The following is a 15445-nucleotide window of genomic DNA, read 5'->3' as shown; positions in this document are numbered from 1 at the left end:
ACTAGTTGGTAGGTAGATATGTTAACGTCTTACATGAGGACATAGATGTCTTACAGAAAATAAGACCCTGTTCAGACATGGTATAAACATCCATCACTTGGGATCACAAGCGGTCAGCACTAAGTAGAGGTCTGAATGCGTCCTGACATCTGATCACTCAGACATTTAAATGAGGTCTGGGACGAACAGGGCCAGCATCTTTTCGCTGAGTGAACCTGTGTCCTGAGCCACATATGAAGGAATTGCCTACTCAGCTAACATTCTATTCAATTCAATTTTATTTGTGTAGCGCCAAATCATAATATACATTATCTCAAGGCACTTTACATAGGTCAAGACTTTAAAATGTATAGAGAAACCCAACAGTTCCCACAATGAGCAAGCACTATGGTGACCGTGGAGAGAAAAAAATACTTTGTTAACTGGAAGAAACATCTAGCAGAACATCTCTGACCTGCTACAGCTTATATGTATATTTACTCTTGTCAGTGTCCATATGTTGGTCTGTTAGCAGCCAACAATATCAACACTGAACAACACATATGCTTTCATTCAGTCCCTCCTGACACAGCTCATCATCTTCTCTATCTCGCTCACATTGACGCAAACACACACACACACAGTAAAAACAGACACATCTGTAAACTTAGACTGGGTAAAACCAACATTATTTGTCTTAATGAACAGGCCTACCATGCATGATTATCAGCATATAGAGGGCAGAGGTGAGATCTGATGAGCCCTGTCCACTAGAGATCGGATCTCTCAGGACAGATGTTACACCAGGTCTGAACAGGCTCTAAGGTAGGAATGCAAATGAGGTGTTCCAGGCTTCTCAGTTTACTGTGGCAGAGAATACCGTCTTTGGCCTTTGTAATTTAGCAGAACTTTTACATGCACAAAAAAGCTATGACCCATTAAAGGAGAGACAAACATGATGATGAATACTGAGCCTTGTGTCCGCCCCACATGCTTTCTCCTGCAGCCTCACACTTAGGAGACTGACAGAACATTTCCATATGCCAATCATGGAACACCAGGATAGAACTGCAGACATTTGTTTGTGCAAATCAGAGTCTTACATGAAAGACTATGCAAGGCCATCGAAACATTTTGATCCTAGACTGAATACTGTTATCACACTCATGAGTGTGCCAAGTCAGCTACAAAAACATGCTGAGGATTTTTCCTTTTTCTCTTTTTGAGCAGACAGCTGGCGTTAGAAATCTTGGGGTAAGGCATGTAACATTTTAGTCATAAATATATGTGGCCATTTAGTTTTGCACAAATATCAAACACTGGTTCAAAAAACAGACCAGTCAAACACATGGAAACAAGCGCCTACTGTCGCAGAGAGACATAAGTAACAATCCTCGACAGTTTTCATATTCCCTGGACTGATACTGTGAGTCTGTTTGTTGACACTCTCTGCCATCACTGGCTGGCAGTTGTAAATATACACCTCTAGATGGAAGACTTAAGGGGAAACATCCAAAGTATGTCACTGTTCCATGTACATTTTTAACATAAGAGCAACCCAGCACTGAGCTCTGACTTGAGAAAATATATTCAGTTTTGTGCTGCTGCTGCTGCTGCTGCTGTGTGTGTGTTTTTGTGACATATATTTCATACTGTATGAACATTGTATTTTGTATATTTTCCTGGGTGCTTTATTTGGAACTAATGAAGTCTAATCCAAGAGAACAGTAATAAACCCTTCCCCAGAGATAGTTGTCAAATGTAGTCATTTCATTAATTCACAAGATAAAACTTATATCAAAGATCTGTGCTGTTTAGCTACTGAAAACATGCTTATGAATGTTATTTTAAAGGGACCATTGTAACCAGTTGTCTGAAGTGCACTGACAGGCACTGTCTGGCTCCTTACGCAGACACAGGATCCGATCAGCAAATAGGGTTGTTTTGGAAAGCAATGACAATTAAATTGTTTTGTCATTTAGGTAAGAGGACTTGTTAAGTCCTGGCTTGACGTCTTCGTCATCGTGACCTCCTCTGCACAGAGTCTGAGCTGAGCTTTAATCTTCAGGCTGTTACACCGTGCATGCAAGAGGATTAAATGACGGAGGGCTGCCTTTGTATACACTGATCAGGCACAACATTAAAGCTACTAACTGCTTTGATGTTGTGTGCCTACAATTATACATATATGCCATGTACAGTGTGCTAGACTTTAAGCAATATGTGCTTCAGGCAGTCAACAACAGTAAAATGAGAATAAATGTTTTTTATTTATTTATTAACGAATAAAAAGCTTTTTGACTGTACAGTTATTAGATGAGGTTGGCAGAAATGACTGTAGTCTTATGTAACAGTACTGCTCAAGATCCGACAACTCTGATCCTGCCCAGTTTTCCTAATCTAACATTGGCTCAAGTAGCAATTCAAGAAAATCCATTTGCTCCTACTGAACACTATTAAATATCATATAAAACAGAGAAGATGAAAAGGATAAACCAGCACTAAGTTACATGTTGACAACACTTTTTAGTAAATGTGGGAGACTGTTGTATTCATGTGGGGAATTCAGACCAATGTCCTCCCAGCAATGACACCTACAGTTCCCTGTTTCCTTGCCACCTGAATGACATGGAGGGTTATCAATATTTCAACTGCAGAGGGTTCACCAGTAACAACCTGACGCTTCCTTCCTGTCACTGAAACAAGGAGGCTACACTACACACACACACACACACACACACACACACACACACACACACACACACACACACACACACACACACACACACACACACACACACACACACACAATATAATAGTGAATATGACTTACACAGTTTGAGTTTAATTCTTAAACTTTTAAAAACCTTTTGATTGTATAAAATAATGGTATTTTGTTTGTTTAAAAGTCTCTATGCCCTCACCCAGGGGTTCGAGTCGTTCATGGGGAGATGATTTTTTGTTAACACAAAGAGCAGCCAAGGTTTCATCCTTAATTCTTAAACAAAAAACTTCTGCAAAGCTTCCTCTAAAAGCTCAATGGAAACAGCCATAAAGCAGTTACAATTCATATGTTCTCTTTGTGCACTGGTGTTACTACGAACCATTTAAGCAGGGCAGGTTCAAATCTTCATTTAGAAGCCTGAACTTTCAGAAAAAATACATTTTGTGTTGATCTACTCAATTAACTGTTTATAACGAGGGACATGGCAGCTCCAACAAGTGAAGCCAAAACATCTTGATCGCCCTCTGATGGCTGGCTGCAGCATAGGTCATAAACTTTGCCTCAGCCCTGTTAGCAGATGGGACAAGGACCAAACTAAAAATGTAAAGTATATGCAAGATAATTGGTTAAAGCTATAAAAAAGGGCTGAGACATCATTATTGACAACTGACTGAGTTGACTTCATGTTTGTAGGGGGAGGAAATGATAACAAAATCATTTTGTTCATCTGTACACAAATAATTATTATACTATAGATAACAGAATGTGTACACACTTTCTGGTGGTACAACATATTTAAATAATGCATTTACAGACAACCATTAATCTAGAATGAATAAAGAGTGGGCCCTGCTTTGAGTCCCATTAAAGACATTAAACCTCAGGGGGAGGGAGGTCAGAGAATTGACCTCATGGTGACAAGAACTTTTGATGACTTCTGACTTTTCAACAACACAACCCTTCATCTGAGGAAGTCCATCGTCACAATAACTTTTCTGAAGGAGCAGTGAGGCAAATACAGGAAACACTTTCGACTACAGAATGGCCTCGATTGTACAAACAATTCAAACACAGGAGGCGTCTTAGCGCGTGGCGCACGAGCGCGATAAACGACAAATGGAGAGGTTTGTCCCCAACACACCCACGCACACACACACGCACACACAAACACACGCACACACAAAGGAGAACTAGTTCTTCTAACCACAGAGCATCTTCGTTTTCAATCACAACATAACTGCAGCACCATGTTGCGGCTCCTGCTCAGCGCGCTGAAATAGCTGAAACCGTTATTTTGCTCCACAAACAGTTACCGTGCATGAACCGAACCTAACGTGTCCGTGTCCCCTCCAACAGACAGAGGGACAACACCAGCAACGCCACCAAACACTCTGAACACAGGGCAGAAGTCGCCTGGAGCTTGAACCGACTCTCTCCCACAAACCCCTGCTCCAGCCCCGCCGTGTTACCTGCTGATGATGACGGCTCCTCTATACATGACGGAGAATGTTGGCATTTTGACGCATGGAGCTTCTCCGAGGAGACGGTGGGTCTGTTGGAGCTCCCGCAGCCTTCAGCCGTCAGCGCTCAGCCACATGATGGGGAGTGTGTGCAGCCTCTAATTCCACCAGCAGCAGACAGTCCGCTCCTCGCGTCTCCACCTTCAGCCGCACGTTTAATCTCTTACATAACCACCGTCCCGAAACATTCAAAAAGGCTCAGCAAGAGTGCCAGTGATTCCATCCGCGCACATCTGCGCACATCTGCGCACATCTGCAGCAGCCTGTTGGACCACGAACATGGAGCTGTTGTTTGATCAAGAGCTTGTTGAAGCGCCTTTCCGCAACTTTGGAAAAAAAGTCATTATAGTGAGAACATTTCACAAAATACTGACTTGGTATCTCAATTTCTTATTATCTCATAATTTTGACTCACAATCTGATAATTTACTGATATATATATATATATATATATATACCTCATAAATTCAATTATAAATTCTCACATTATTTTCAGACTATCTCATAATTTCCTAATTTGGATTATCTCATTCTGATTTACTGAGAATTATGATTTACTTTATCATAGTCTTTTTTTATCTCAAAATAAAAAATAAAAAAAATCTTTCACTGACAGAAAATGTCTTCCATAAGAGCAGAAGTGGCAAAAGCAGAAAATGTTTTATTCTCAACAGAGCTGTCCAGTTTACACCCTCATTGTAACTGATTATTATCTCCTTTATTTCCTCATTAACAGTGAATATGTGGAATATTCTGCTGACTTGTAAACATATTATGCATTGCAGGGATTTTCTAATCCAAACTCTGCACTGTTTTAATATTATCGTCTACAGTTTATTAATAACAAATGGAGCGACGCCTGCGAGCTAGTTCAGGCAGCCAACTCGAGCTGCACTGCTCCAATCATGTGACATACATCATGTGACATACATCATGTGACATACCTCACTCACCACAACCATCTATCATACACACCCACCTCATCAGGTGGTCTATTTAAGCAGAGAGACATTTCCCATCATCCCCTTTGCTCGCACTGCTGCTGCAGTATTGCTACCAGTTGCTTCAGCCCCTCCACCACCCCAGCATCCACCTGTAGGCTCCGACGGGGGGGGGTTACAAGTATTTGCTCATCACTCCCATCGTTCCTGTGTAATCATATGGGGGAGTGATTAAGTTGGAGCCTAGACGCCAAACACTAAACCTGTTCTACTGCTGCAATAAACGTTTGAACGTGAGTTGTCTGACTGAACTCACAATTATGAAAGTAAATGACATTTACACACAACAGAAATAGGTGGGATGAAATATTTGTATGCCACTACACTAACAGCTGCTTGTTGAGCCACAGAGAAGTGAAAGAGAGCAGGAAGGGCTTAGATGCATTTAAACACATGAATGCATAAGTGCCCCACTCTCCATTTAGAAACAGCAATTTAATCCTCAGTTGTCATCCATTAATACTGTCATTTGTTGTTCAAGCCTGTGAGCATCTGTTTCATCGCTGATGCTTCCGGCTGAGACTGGCAAATGATGTGTCATTGTCAAACAATCTACTGATTCTTTTTGATAAACGTAATGTTATTACTGGAGCCATTTTTAAAAGGTAGACATGTTCCCATAGAGGTGAGTGACAAAGATTTTTTTATTTAGCAAAATTTGGCTTAGTCTCTTCATCATGTTTTTCTTTGATTCAGGGGAGTTCAGTCAAATTGCTGGAGTTATCATGATCCCATAAAACGATTCAACTAACTACTTAAAAGCAGGTTCCCAACCTTGGGCTGGGTATCCCCCCAGTTCATATCACAGCTCAACCGCCAACATGTCACATCATCTAAAAACAGTCAAATAAAGTGTCCGTATTAGGATGTTCAATAAACTCTGTGTTTACTGTATCACTTGAGGAATTTAGTAGCACTTAAATGGCACTTACTTATAGCACTTTGTAGTTTTGCTTTTTTGAAGAAATTGTACTTTCTTGATTCTTGTTGTTCTGGGTTTGTACCCTCATGGTTGAATGCACTTATTGTAAGTCGCTTTGGATAAAAGCGTCAGCTAAATGAAATGTAATGTAATGTAATGTTTCATTTTGGAACACGTCAAAAAAAAAATGTTCAACAGTGATAGCTGCATATACCTACAATACAAAATGTTCCCATTTATTCATAATTCATTTAGGCTTAGTATGCTGGATGAAGAGTCGGTGGGATTTCAGTCTTCTAAGGTGTTCTTTGGTTGAATAAATATTAGCTGCTGGTGAGAAACAGTGACAAATGTAGAATTTCAAAGTTACTGAAAAAACTGAAAATGTCAACGACTGGAAGCTTCAATGCAAAGGAGCAATAACTCTGGATGAAAGAGTAGGTCCATGAACAATAACAATAATTTGGTACAAACACAAGTAAACAATATTTTTACTGCCAAGCTTAGTATATTTGAAAATATCCTAGAATACCAGGCTGCACCAGCTCAACGTAGTCTAATAATCCCCTTCATGCTGGCACAGGAAACATCCATGAGTACATATGACCTAAGTGGCTGTGAAGCAGTTGAAAACATACCTGGCAAAACCTAGAGGCACTTTCAACCTTTGGAACATGTCTCTGTCTGTGTGGAAAAGCTTGAATGCCTGATTCTCCTTGTTAACAATGGCCCTGCATATTCCCTGTCATGATGCACAGCGACTGCCAAGCAGATATGAGGAGTGCCCATTGATGAAGAGATGATAAGCTTATGGCCGGAGGATAATACACACAAATCCATATGGCACAACGATGTGCTAAATATAGGCCTGAATAAGAGGGCTACTCAATTACTCCAAACACTAAGCACAGATTATACTACATTACTGGAACCGTGCAGGCACATTTTAGTGTATTATTACTATTTAACATTTTTGCTCAGCCTGTACTTTTACACAGAGATGGTGGTTTGCTTTGGTTTCCAGAGCTAGAAGCTATCAGGTCTGATTCAACTCATACGTTCAGAAAAACTGATTTACAACTTGTCAAATATGTAAATGAAAAGCATATTCTCATTATGCTAATAAAAACCGAATCAGATTCAATTACATTCCATAATGCTGTTTCAGTTCATTTTAGTTGGGATCTGATAGGACTGTGGACTTTGCAGTTAGTTTTGTTTTCTGGAATAGAAATAGTAGATTTGAGGGTTATGAACCAAGGCAATGACCTCAAAGAAGATGAGATGGTCTGTACAGCTGAGCGGAACAGCAGAGTTGGTGATGCTTCTCTGTAAGTTCATCTAAATCAGGAGCGACAGCTTTGACATCACCCACTGTTACTTGAAACACTGCTCATCACTGTACCACTGTTATACAAAATATTGAAAAGTGCACCACGGGACAATCCAGTGTACACGGGGCGGTACAATGTGGAGATGCAGTGTTTGCTGAAGGGAAAGTACAATAACTGAAGTCATCTCTTCAGGCGGTAAAACTTATGGCATGAAGTGATTGCCATAATGCTTGAGAAAAAACGATACTTGATCTTCTTTTATTCATTTTCACCTTCCCTAATGAGTATGTGTAATGTTAAAAGGTGTTGGACACAGTGACAATCACACACACACTTTTTGAACTCTTTTACCTCATTGTTTTAGTTCACGGCTCCTCTCTCGTGGTTTCCAGAAGCAGCAGGAAGTTATTTTCACTGAGGTTTTCAGAAATATCCCGGCTGAATCTTGACTCAGATCTCAAACTCCTGAAACAACCCTGTTTGGATCTCTCAAATGAAATGAGCCATTATTTACAGTTCTGCTGAAGCTGTTTTTAATAATTTCCACCTACACACAAATACTTAATCTGAGCCAGGCCAAGCCTTCTGATGTTTACCCAGTTGTTGAGATTAGAAGAAGCTGGAGGCGGTCCAGCCTCTTGCCTAACACCGAGATCTTGTACCGACTCCAGAGACAGGCTTTGAGAACACAGATGTGAACTTGGCTACCAAATTGTTGTGACTGCTGTCGTCTCATTGGTAATGCATAGAGTACATGAAAATGTACCACAACAAGGACGTGGTTTGTGAAAACTGCATGGAAACCTGATGTATGGAATGAAAGTCTGGGAATAGAAAAACAAAATGTCATCAGGACCCGTCACATCCTTTACACCACCACTAGTGATTACTTCCCACACTCATCAAACACCAACAGCTAGTCGTGCATGTGTCTATGTAGACTGACAGATTTTACAACAGAATTTCATCATCTTAGTAATGTAACAATTTCACACCAACCGTCCTTCCATGAAATAATAACACCAGGACAGAATGAATAATAGAAGACAGGTAACTCCCCCAGCAGCTCACTGACACATCCTGACATCTGACCGTACATCACAGACAGCCAGAGGAACTCCTTCTACTAAGCTGGTGCAGACACCAGGGTTGTTTTTGATTCTAGGTACAAGTCCTTGGACAAAAAATAAACTTCTCCATCCATAGGTGTTTCCTGAATTATTGTCCACTCTGGTGACAAGAGATACACCACAGATAAACCAAACCAGAACCCCAAAATGTACTGGTGTATGAAGTGACAATGCTCTGGTAAAGGTTTGTTTGGCTTTAGGCACAAAGACATCTTGGTTAGGGAAATATAATAGTTTGGGTTACAATACGTAGCCTGCTTTGTCAAGATTAGAAGACCTTTGTTAAGGTCATTTTCTAAAAGTTTCTTGTCAAAATCCACCCTCCTCCAGAACAAGACTTTGTGCCTTTCTAACCAGCTCTGCCCACAACGTCCTCATAGAGAAAAAATAGACCCCCCCCAAAACAAAATCAATAAAGGGCAGCATTATGTTAATGAATCTCAAGGTGAATAACAATGAGACTGCTATTTAGCTCAATTCAAACAGAAGGTGAAGTCGACTGAAGATCTCACTCTCAGCTCAAGTGACACGTTAACATGATGACATTAGTGGTTGTGATGAAGGAATCAGGGCTAGAAAGTATAAAATGCCAAGAGATTATCAGTGTTCAAGAAATACAACATCAAGAGACATTTTTATACAAGGTATGCAAACTGCTACAAACTTGTCATCTGTGCAATGAAGAAAAAAAATCACCAAAATTGTCTTCCAACTAAATCACCAGGCAGAATATTTTTACAGAGCAGTCGACCATACAATAATCCGAAACAAAAGTTAGCTACAAGCTGTCACGCAAGCTAGTGAAACACAGCAAGCCTTTCTCTGATGGTTAACTTTATGGTAGCGGTGACTAGCATAGCGTGTCTAAAGCTCTCCACACTGTATTTCTATCTGTCCTGACAGGAGAGTGCCCCGTTCTGTGGGAACTCCGAAATACATTACTGTGTGTATGTGTGTGTGTGTGTCTGTGTGTGTTTGTCGCAATAAAATGCTTGGGGAAAGCCACCTCAATTCATTCAATGAGCATTTTATTTGGGTGCCTTGTGTTTACTTTGATCAGGCAATGGATTACATAATATATGAAATCCTGTATTTTTTTAAAGTCTAATACCTAGAGAAGCTTAGCAGTTCTTCAAAGCATCTTGCAAAGAAGCTTTGAAGAACTGAAGGGTGCTTTAAACTTGAATCAAAAAGGCAGAAGGCTGCAGGGTGTTGCCATTTCAACTTTACTGTGAAGGTCGAGCATTCAGTTTTTTGGTATATGCTTTTGGCTGCCAGAGACTTAACATATTTTATTCCCTCTTATTTTCAAGGATGATGGTACAAAATGAGTGATTCAGCTGCACTGTTTGTTTGGGCTGCCTGGGTGCAGCAGAACAAGATGAAAACATAACATTCACACTTATAACATTTTAAAGTTGATATGATGAATGTGTAAATGACAAATTGCCTATATTAACATATCCAGCAAAACACAGCATTATTATTATTTACTTTGAGTGGTGTTTGTTTACAACTCTTTTAGCTCTACTTTGGTCTCCCCCAACTCCTGGGAAACAAACAATTCTGGTTATTTAGCTGCTAAATGCTCCACTGTGTTCACCGGCTGCTCTCTAACTCAGTGTGCCTGCTGTGTGCTGCTGAGCGGGTAATGTACATTTTATTTATTTGAGCTTTTTCCGTAAAAACACTTACAACACGCTTGCTGTTTTTGATGTTACAAACAAAGTTATGTAAGATGTTGGTCTCCTTTTTTGGGGGCAGAGAACCAAACAAATGAGCTAAAAGAAGTTAAAAAGCTGAGGGGAATGTAGAACTGTTAATAATTCACATGGACAACCATGAGGAAGAGGTTGATCACACATTTCTTTAAGGCTTAATGCCTCAATGAGAGCTTTAACAGACAACCTAGTGTAGTGTGCAGCCACAAAGGATAGAAAATGACCAAAGGCAAAATCATCTACCTATTTACCTATTAAAATAGAACTTGGGACAAATGCAAGACGGAAAATATAGAGAATAGAGGGTGTAAAGTAATTCTAAACCTGAGTCTGTAGCCTTTTAAGACATGGAGCACGTAACATTGATGCTTTCATCGAGCTGTTCAGGTGACTTTTCTCATTCAGACAGACCTAATTCTTCAAAGATTTATTTACAAATCCTTATGGAGCCTAATGCTTGTTGAGTATTTGCCTGCTGGTGCATGAGAGGAAGATGTGTATTGTCAATACAATACGAAGATGTTGTGGTTAGACTCTCTTTTCACTGCTTTGATTGCTTTTGCTCACACACTATATCTAAAGCATTGGGCTGGATATTTGTGTCTTCATCTATCTATTAACCTTTTGTGCTCTGGTTTCACAGCAAAGGTTAAAATCATTCCAAGAGAATGATGTGTTGTGATAAAAAGAACTATGTGAAATCATTGTAACTAAGAGAGATTTCGGCTCTAATTCTCAGAATGATAAAAGGTTGAAATTGACGACCACTGTGCAGGGCAGCAAATGCACTTTAAGCACCTACTCAGTGAATCACCTGCATGCACGCAGTTTGGATCTTATGGTGGAAAGATTAACACCTTCATCGCAGAAGACAATTACGACGCAAACATGTCCACATCATGAAAAACTTCAGTTGCTTTTCTGCATGACAAACGTGTCTGGAGTGTCGGAGTGTCTTTGAACAAAGCAGCTACCTGAAAGGAAGAGAATCCTTGTATGATCATTGAAACGATTATCAACATGCAAATAGGGAGCGACGCCTGCGAGCTAGTTCAGGCAGCCAACTCGAGCTGCGCTGCTCCAATCATGTGACATACACCACGTGACATACCTCACTCTCCACAACCATCTATAATACACACCCACCTTATTACGCAGTCTTTTTAAGCAGAGAACATGCTGTGTCAGTATAGCTGCCAGTTGCTTTAGCCCCTCCACCCCCCCAGCATCCACCTAGGCTCCGACGGGGGGGGTTACAAGTATTTGCTCATCACTCCCATCATATCTATGTAATCATATAGGGGGGAGTGACTAAGTCACAGCCTAGACGCCAACACTAAACCTGTTCTACTGTTGCAATAAACATTTGAACTTGAGTTGTCTGACTGAAATACATTCACCTATTTACACAGAGGAATGTGTTCAGAATATATGTTTCCCACATAAGTGCGTGTGCTGTATATGTGATGGCACGTACACATTGCAGTACCACTCTGTGCTACAACAGCCATTGTTCATTCACTCACATTCCCCCCAACCACACACACTTTCACCTAACACACACACGCACACACACACACACATGCACACAGATTTATTCTCTTCTTCTATCTGGCAGCCATGGCAACAACCATTTGCCTCAGAACTTTAATCACTAAATCTGCACAGTGGGTCATTATCAGATTATGGGATTATCCAATCCACACTGAGAAATCAAACAGGCCCGCACTCAATCACACACACACACACACACACACACACACACACACACACACACACACACACACACACACACACACACACACACACACACACACTGTGTTTGAGTCCGGGCTTGTTTGACTTCTCGCACATGTACATGCGCATGCATAATGCTAATGTCTATGTGTGTGTGTGTGTGTTTGTGTGTGTGTTAGAAATAAATACAGAGAGAAGATAAAAACTACAGAGATGGGAGATCAAAAGTGTTTCCAGTTACAAGGCTGCCCTCTATAGATGAGAAGACCAGCTGCAGCCTCAGTGAGCAGCAGACAAACACTGGAAGCTCTGTCCGACTGTGGTGGACATTGAGAAAGTCTTCAGACTCATCTTTGTTCACATTATGTTGTAGCCCTATGCTCATCTTCACCTGTGCTGGGCCCAGAAAGCGTCAGAAAGCTTAATATATATATATATTTTAAATGAATATTTATGGGTTTTAATATAATTTAAAATGAAAGAATGAAATAAACTATCTTGTATTTTCTTTCCTCGAGCCATCAGTACAGACTAATTCATTAGTGAACCTAATCAGGGAATGCATGTAAAAAGGGTGTAGAAGACAGAGCCCTAAAATCAATAAGACAAGAGTTGTGTCTCAATTTAGGGACAGCATCCTTCGGAAGCTGCATTTCAAGATCGATTGCATCACAACGGCGCGACTAGACTGTCTAGTCAAACAAAGTTGACTGAGAACTTTCTTTCAGCTGAAAATTTAAACTGTAGTATATTGACCATGTCAGAAGGAGATTATAATTCATCACATCATCACAATTACAATTACAAGGTAGATATTACGAGCTAGATATTACTCCTGTATATAACCTTTTTTAGGTACGAAGGGAGGGTTTGGCTTTTAACACCTTACATGTTTGGAAATACAGAGCAGAAAACACATCGGAATTCTCAAAACTGAAGCCTTCAGCCAATCAGAGTAGAGTTGTGACAGAAGCGGCCCCAAGCTGCTGCAGCTGTAGGAGAATAACTGCACGGTTTGACTGCAGCCGGCTCGCTCCAGGTTTGTCTTAAGGTCACATGACCAGGTGTTGCTTTGCAGCATTAGATGAAGTCATGCAACACATTAAGTCAGCGCATCAAGTCGAATGCACCTACTGGGGTAATGGAAGCAAAAGGCTATTTTTAAATGTAAGTACTCAACCAAACAGCTAATGGTTCAGCTGTTAAAAAACATATTTTTAAGGTTTTAACTGAAGAACTTTTTCATCCGTAGCTTTGTTGCTAGGCGATAACTGTAAGGCCAGGACTAGCTGGTGATGCAATAAAAAGACCATACTGTCTCATTTCAGTTTGGCTGACGAGGTCTGTGCTGTCGATGAAGGATGCAGCCAATGTCGGCTGCGTGGACCATGCAGGTCCTCCTAATGATGTGGCCCCTTAATTGCGACACAGCTAATGGGATTATGAGTGATTGGCTGAGTAACCTATCAAAAGCCCCAATTAAGAATGCCTGTAGTTTAGGGAATCTAAAGATTTTTTTACTCTGTAAAAACTCAACTAGGCCTATTATTTGTGTTGTCATTACCGAGGGGGAACATTACATAGTGATAGTGCGAGTTCTAATAAACCATTTGCTATTAACATCCACTCATAGTATGGTAGTCCTGGTATAGGACATACTGTCTCTGACATGTGACAATATGTGAGTGGTCAATGGCATGATTGTATGGTGGGGTAAACTGTAAGCTGCTGTTGTGAATTAAACTGAAGGTCAGTCTGTCCTGAGTATCTGCCCAAATAATCCTGAAGTGTGAGGGGTTTTATCTTAATGCTACCGATTGAGTCGATAACATGATTGATATTTATGACAATCGGCTCCGGCAGAAACCTGCAATAGCCAAGGAGAACGAGCTGACCAGGGAGCGTCACCAACCGGATGTCGCGACTAAAAACTAAAATACATTTCTAACTCACCTCCAGCTTGCGCTGCAAGATGTATAAGCCTTCTAAGCCATGATTTCATCCATTCATTTCTTCTTTTGTTTTTTGCGGCAAAATGGATCCTCTTCCATGTTTGTTTTTCTTCTGAAGTCACATTCAATCATGCATGTTTCCCACACTCCAGTTCAGAAGGTGGCGGTAATTCACCTAAAAGTTTCAGTGGGACTCTGGAATCGCCACTGTGAAATTGTTAAGTGCGTGGTCTTACATGCTGGCTTAATCCACTAGTCCGTGGTCTCCCACGTTTTAAAATCAGTCAAGAGTTGAAAAGTGTAAAGTTGATCTGTGTCCAAAATCAGTGTTCCACATATGGACCGACAAATAGACAGACAGACGTTTGTAGAACGTTTGTAGTAGTAGGTATATCATATTTAACAAATTTTTATCAAACTTCAAAAATTTACTAGACCACTGTAATATATTTTGTTGACTTGTATTATCCACAATGTTTCTAACAATGTTGAAACCCAGACAAACACCAATAACCCTAACCCCTAACCCTTTTGGTCACCTTTTAATTGGGTCATATCCGCTTTACCAATGGCTTTGTCTGTCTCTGGCTAGCAGTGTGTTTTTCCTTTCTCATACATTGTTTGCCCTTGAACCTATAGTATGTTCCCGTCAGATGTTTTTTTCATTCCACTGTTTGCATTGGTCACTCTTAATGGATCATGATTGTTTCGCCTGAGGGAACAGTTTAATGCTGTTCTTTGTACATGGTCTCAGACTTGTGGACCCACACTGTATATACTAAAACTGCAACGTTTTTATGTTATGGCTTCCTTCATAGGTTGCAGCTTTCTATCATGACGATGTACACTCATGTAGCTGTGATCTTAACAAACAAAAATAATGAAACCTGTGGTGAAAAATGATAAAGGCTTCTAACAAGTCTCTTAACTTTTGCCCTTCTCAAGGATTATATTGCATCACCATTTTGTTGCTATAGAGCTGATTGAAGTTTTACTTGAGAGTTTTTCCTGCCTGTCTTCATTTCTTCAGTAGATATATCTTGTTTTATTGTTTGGGCATTCTGGCATTTGAAGTAAAAATCTGATGGCAACATTATATTAACATCAGAACTTTGCTTTCATGTACTTTTTAGCATTAAAGAACGAACCAACTTATTTCCACACCAGTCTCCAAGCTGAAAGGGTTATTATGTGTATATGATGTGAATATGCTATCAAAGGACAACAAAAACCTTTGCATGACGAAGAAAAAATGATAACAACCAACACCGTGGTTCTGGAGCTAAAAGGTTTGTCTCATGATGGACAAGATTAGAAGAAATATAAATACACAGAACATTTATGTTGTTTTCCTCCAAAAGGATGTTTAGAAAATGTTTAACAGTGAAAAAGTAAAACAGCCAGCGGGACACAGAGGATAAGAG

The 15445-nt window shown here is 40.2% G+C and overlaps 1 protein-coding gene across 4 annotated transcripts in view; it reads right to left on the bottom strand.

Moving 5' to 3' along the window:
• The window catches only part of si:dkeyp-72e1.9 (syntaxin-binding protein 4), a 73162-nt gene that overhangs the window by 44522 nt on the left and 13195 nt on the right, over window positions 1–15445 (bottom strand). Inside the window, exon 1 of one of the 4 annotated variants that reach the window (XM_035180982.2) lies at window positions 6786–6898. The exons of 2 other annotated variants lie outside the window; for them this stretch is intronic. In XM_035180982.2, the coding sequence (XP_035036873.1) occupies window positions 6786–6823 (38 nt within the window). In that variant the 5' untranslated portion in view covers window positions 6824–6898. Of the gene's footprint in view, window positions 1–4173; window positions 4483–6785; window positions 6899–15445 lie in introns of those variants that run through there. One more of the 4 variants, XM_035180980.2, reaches the window with a different exon arrangement.

Source organism: Hippoglossus stenolepis, chromosome 16 (assembly GCF_022539355.2).
Source record: "Hippoglossus stenolepis isolate QCI-W04-F060 chromosome 16, HSTE1.2, whole genome shotgun sequence".
NCBI classification, from domain to species: domain Eukaryota; kingdom Metazoa; phylum Chordata; class Actinopteri; order Pleuronectiformes; family Pleuronectidae; genus Hippoglossus; species Hippoglossus stenolepis.
The sequence above is the reverse complement of the archived record's forward strand: the minus strand, read 5'-3'. Positions and strand labels throughout refer to the sequence as shown.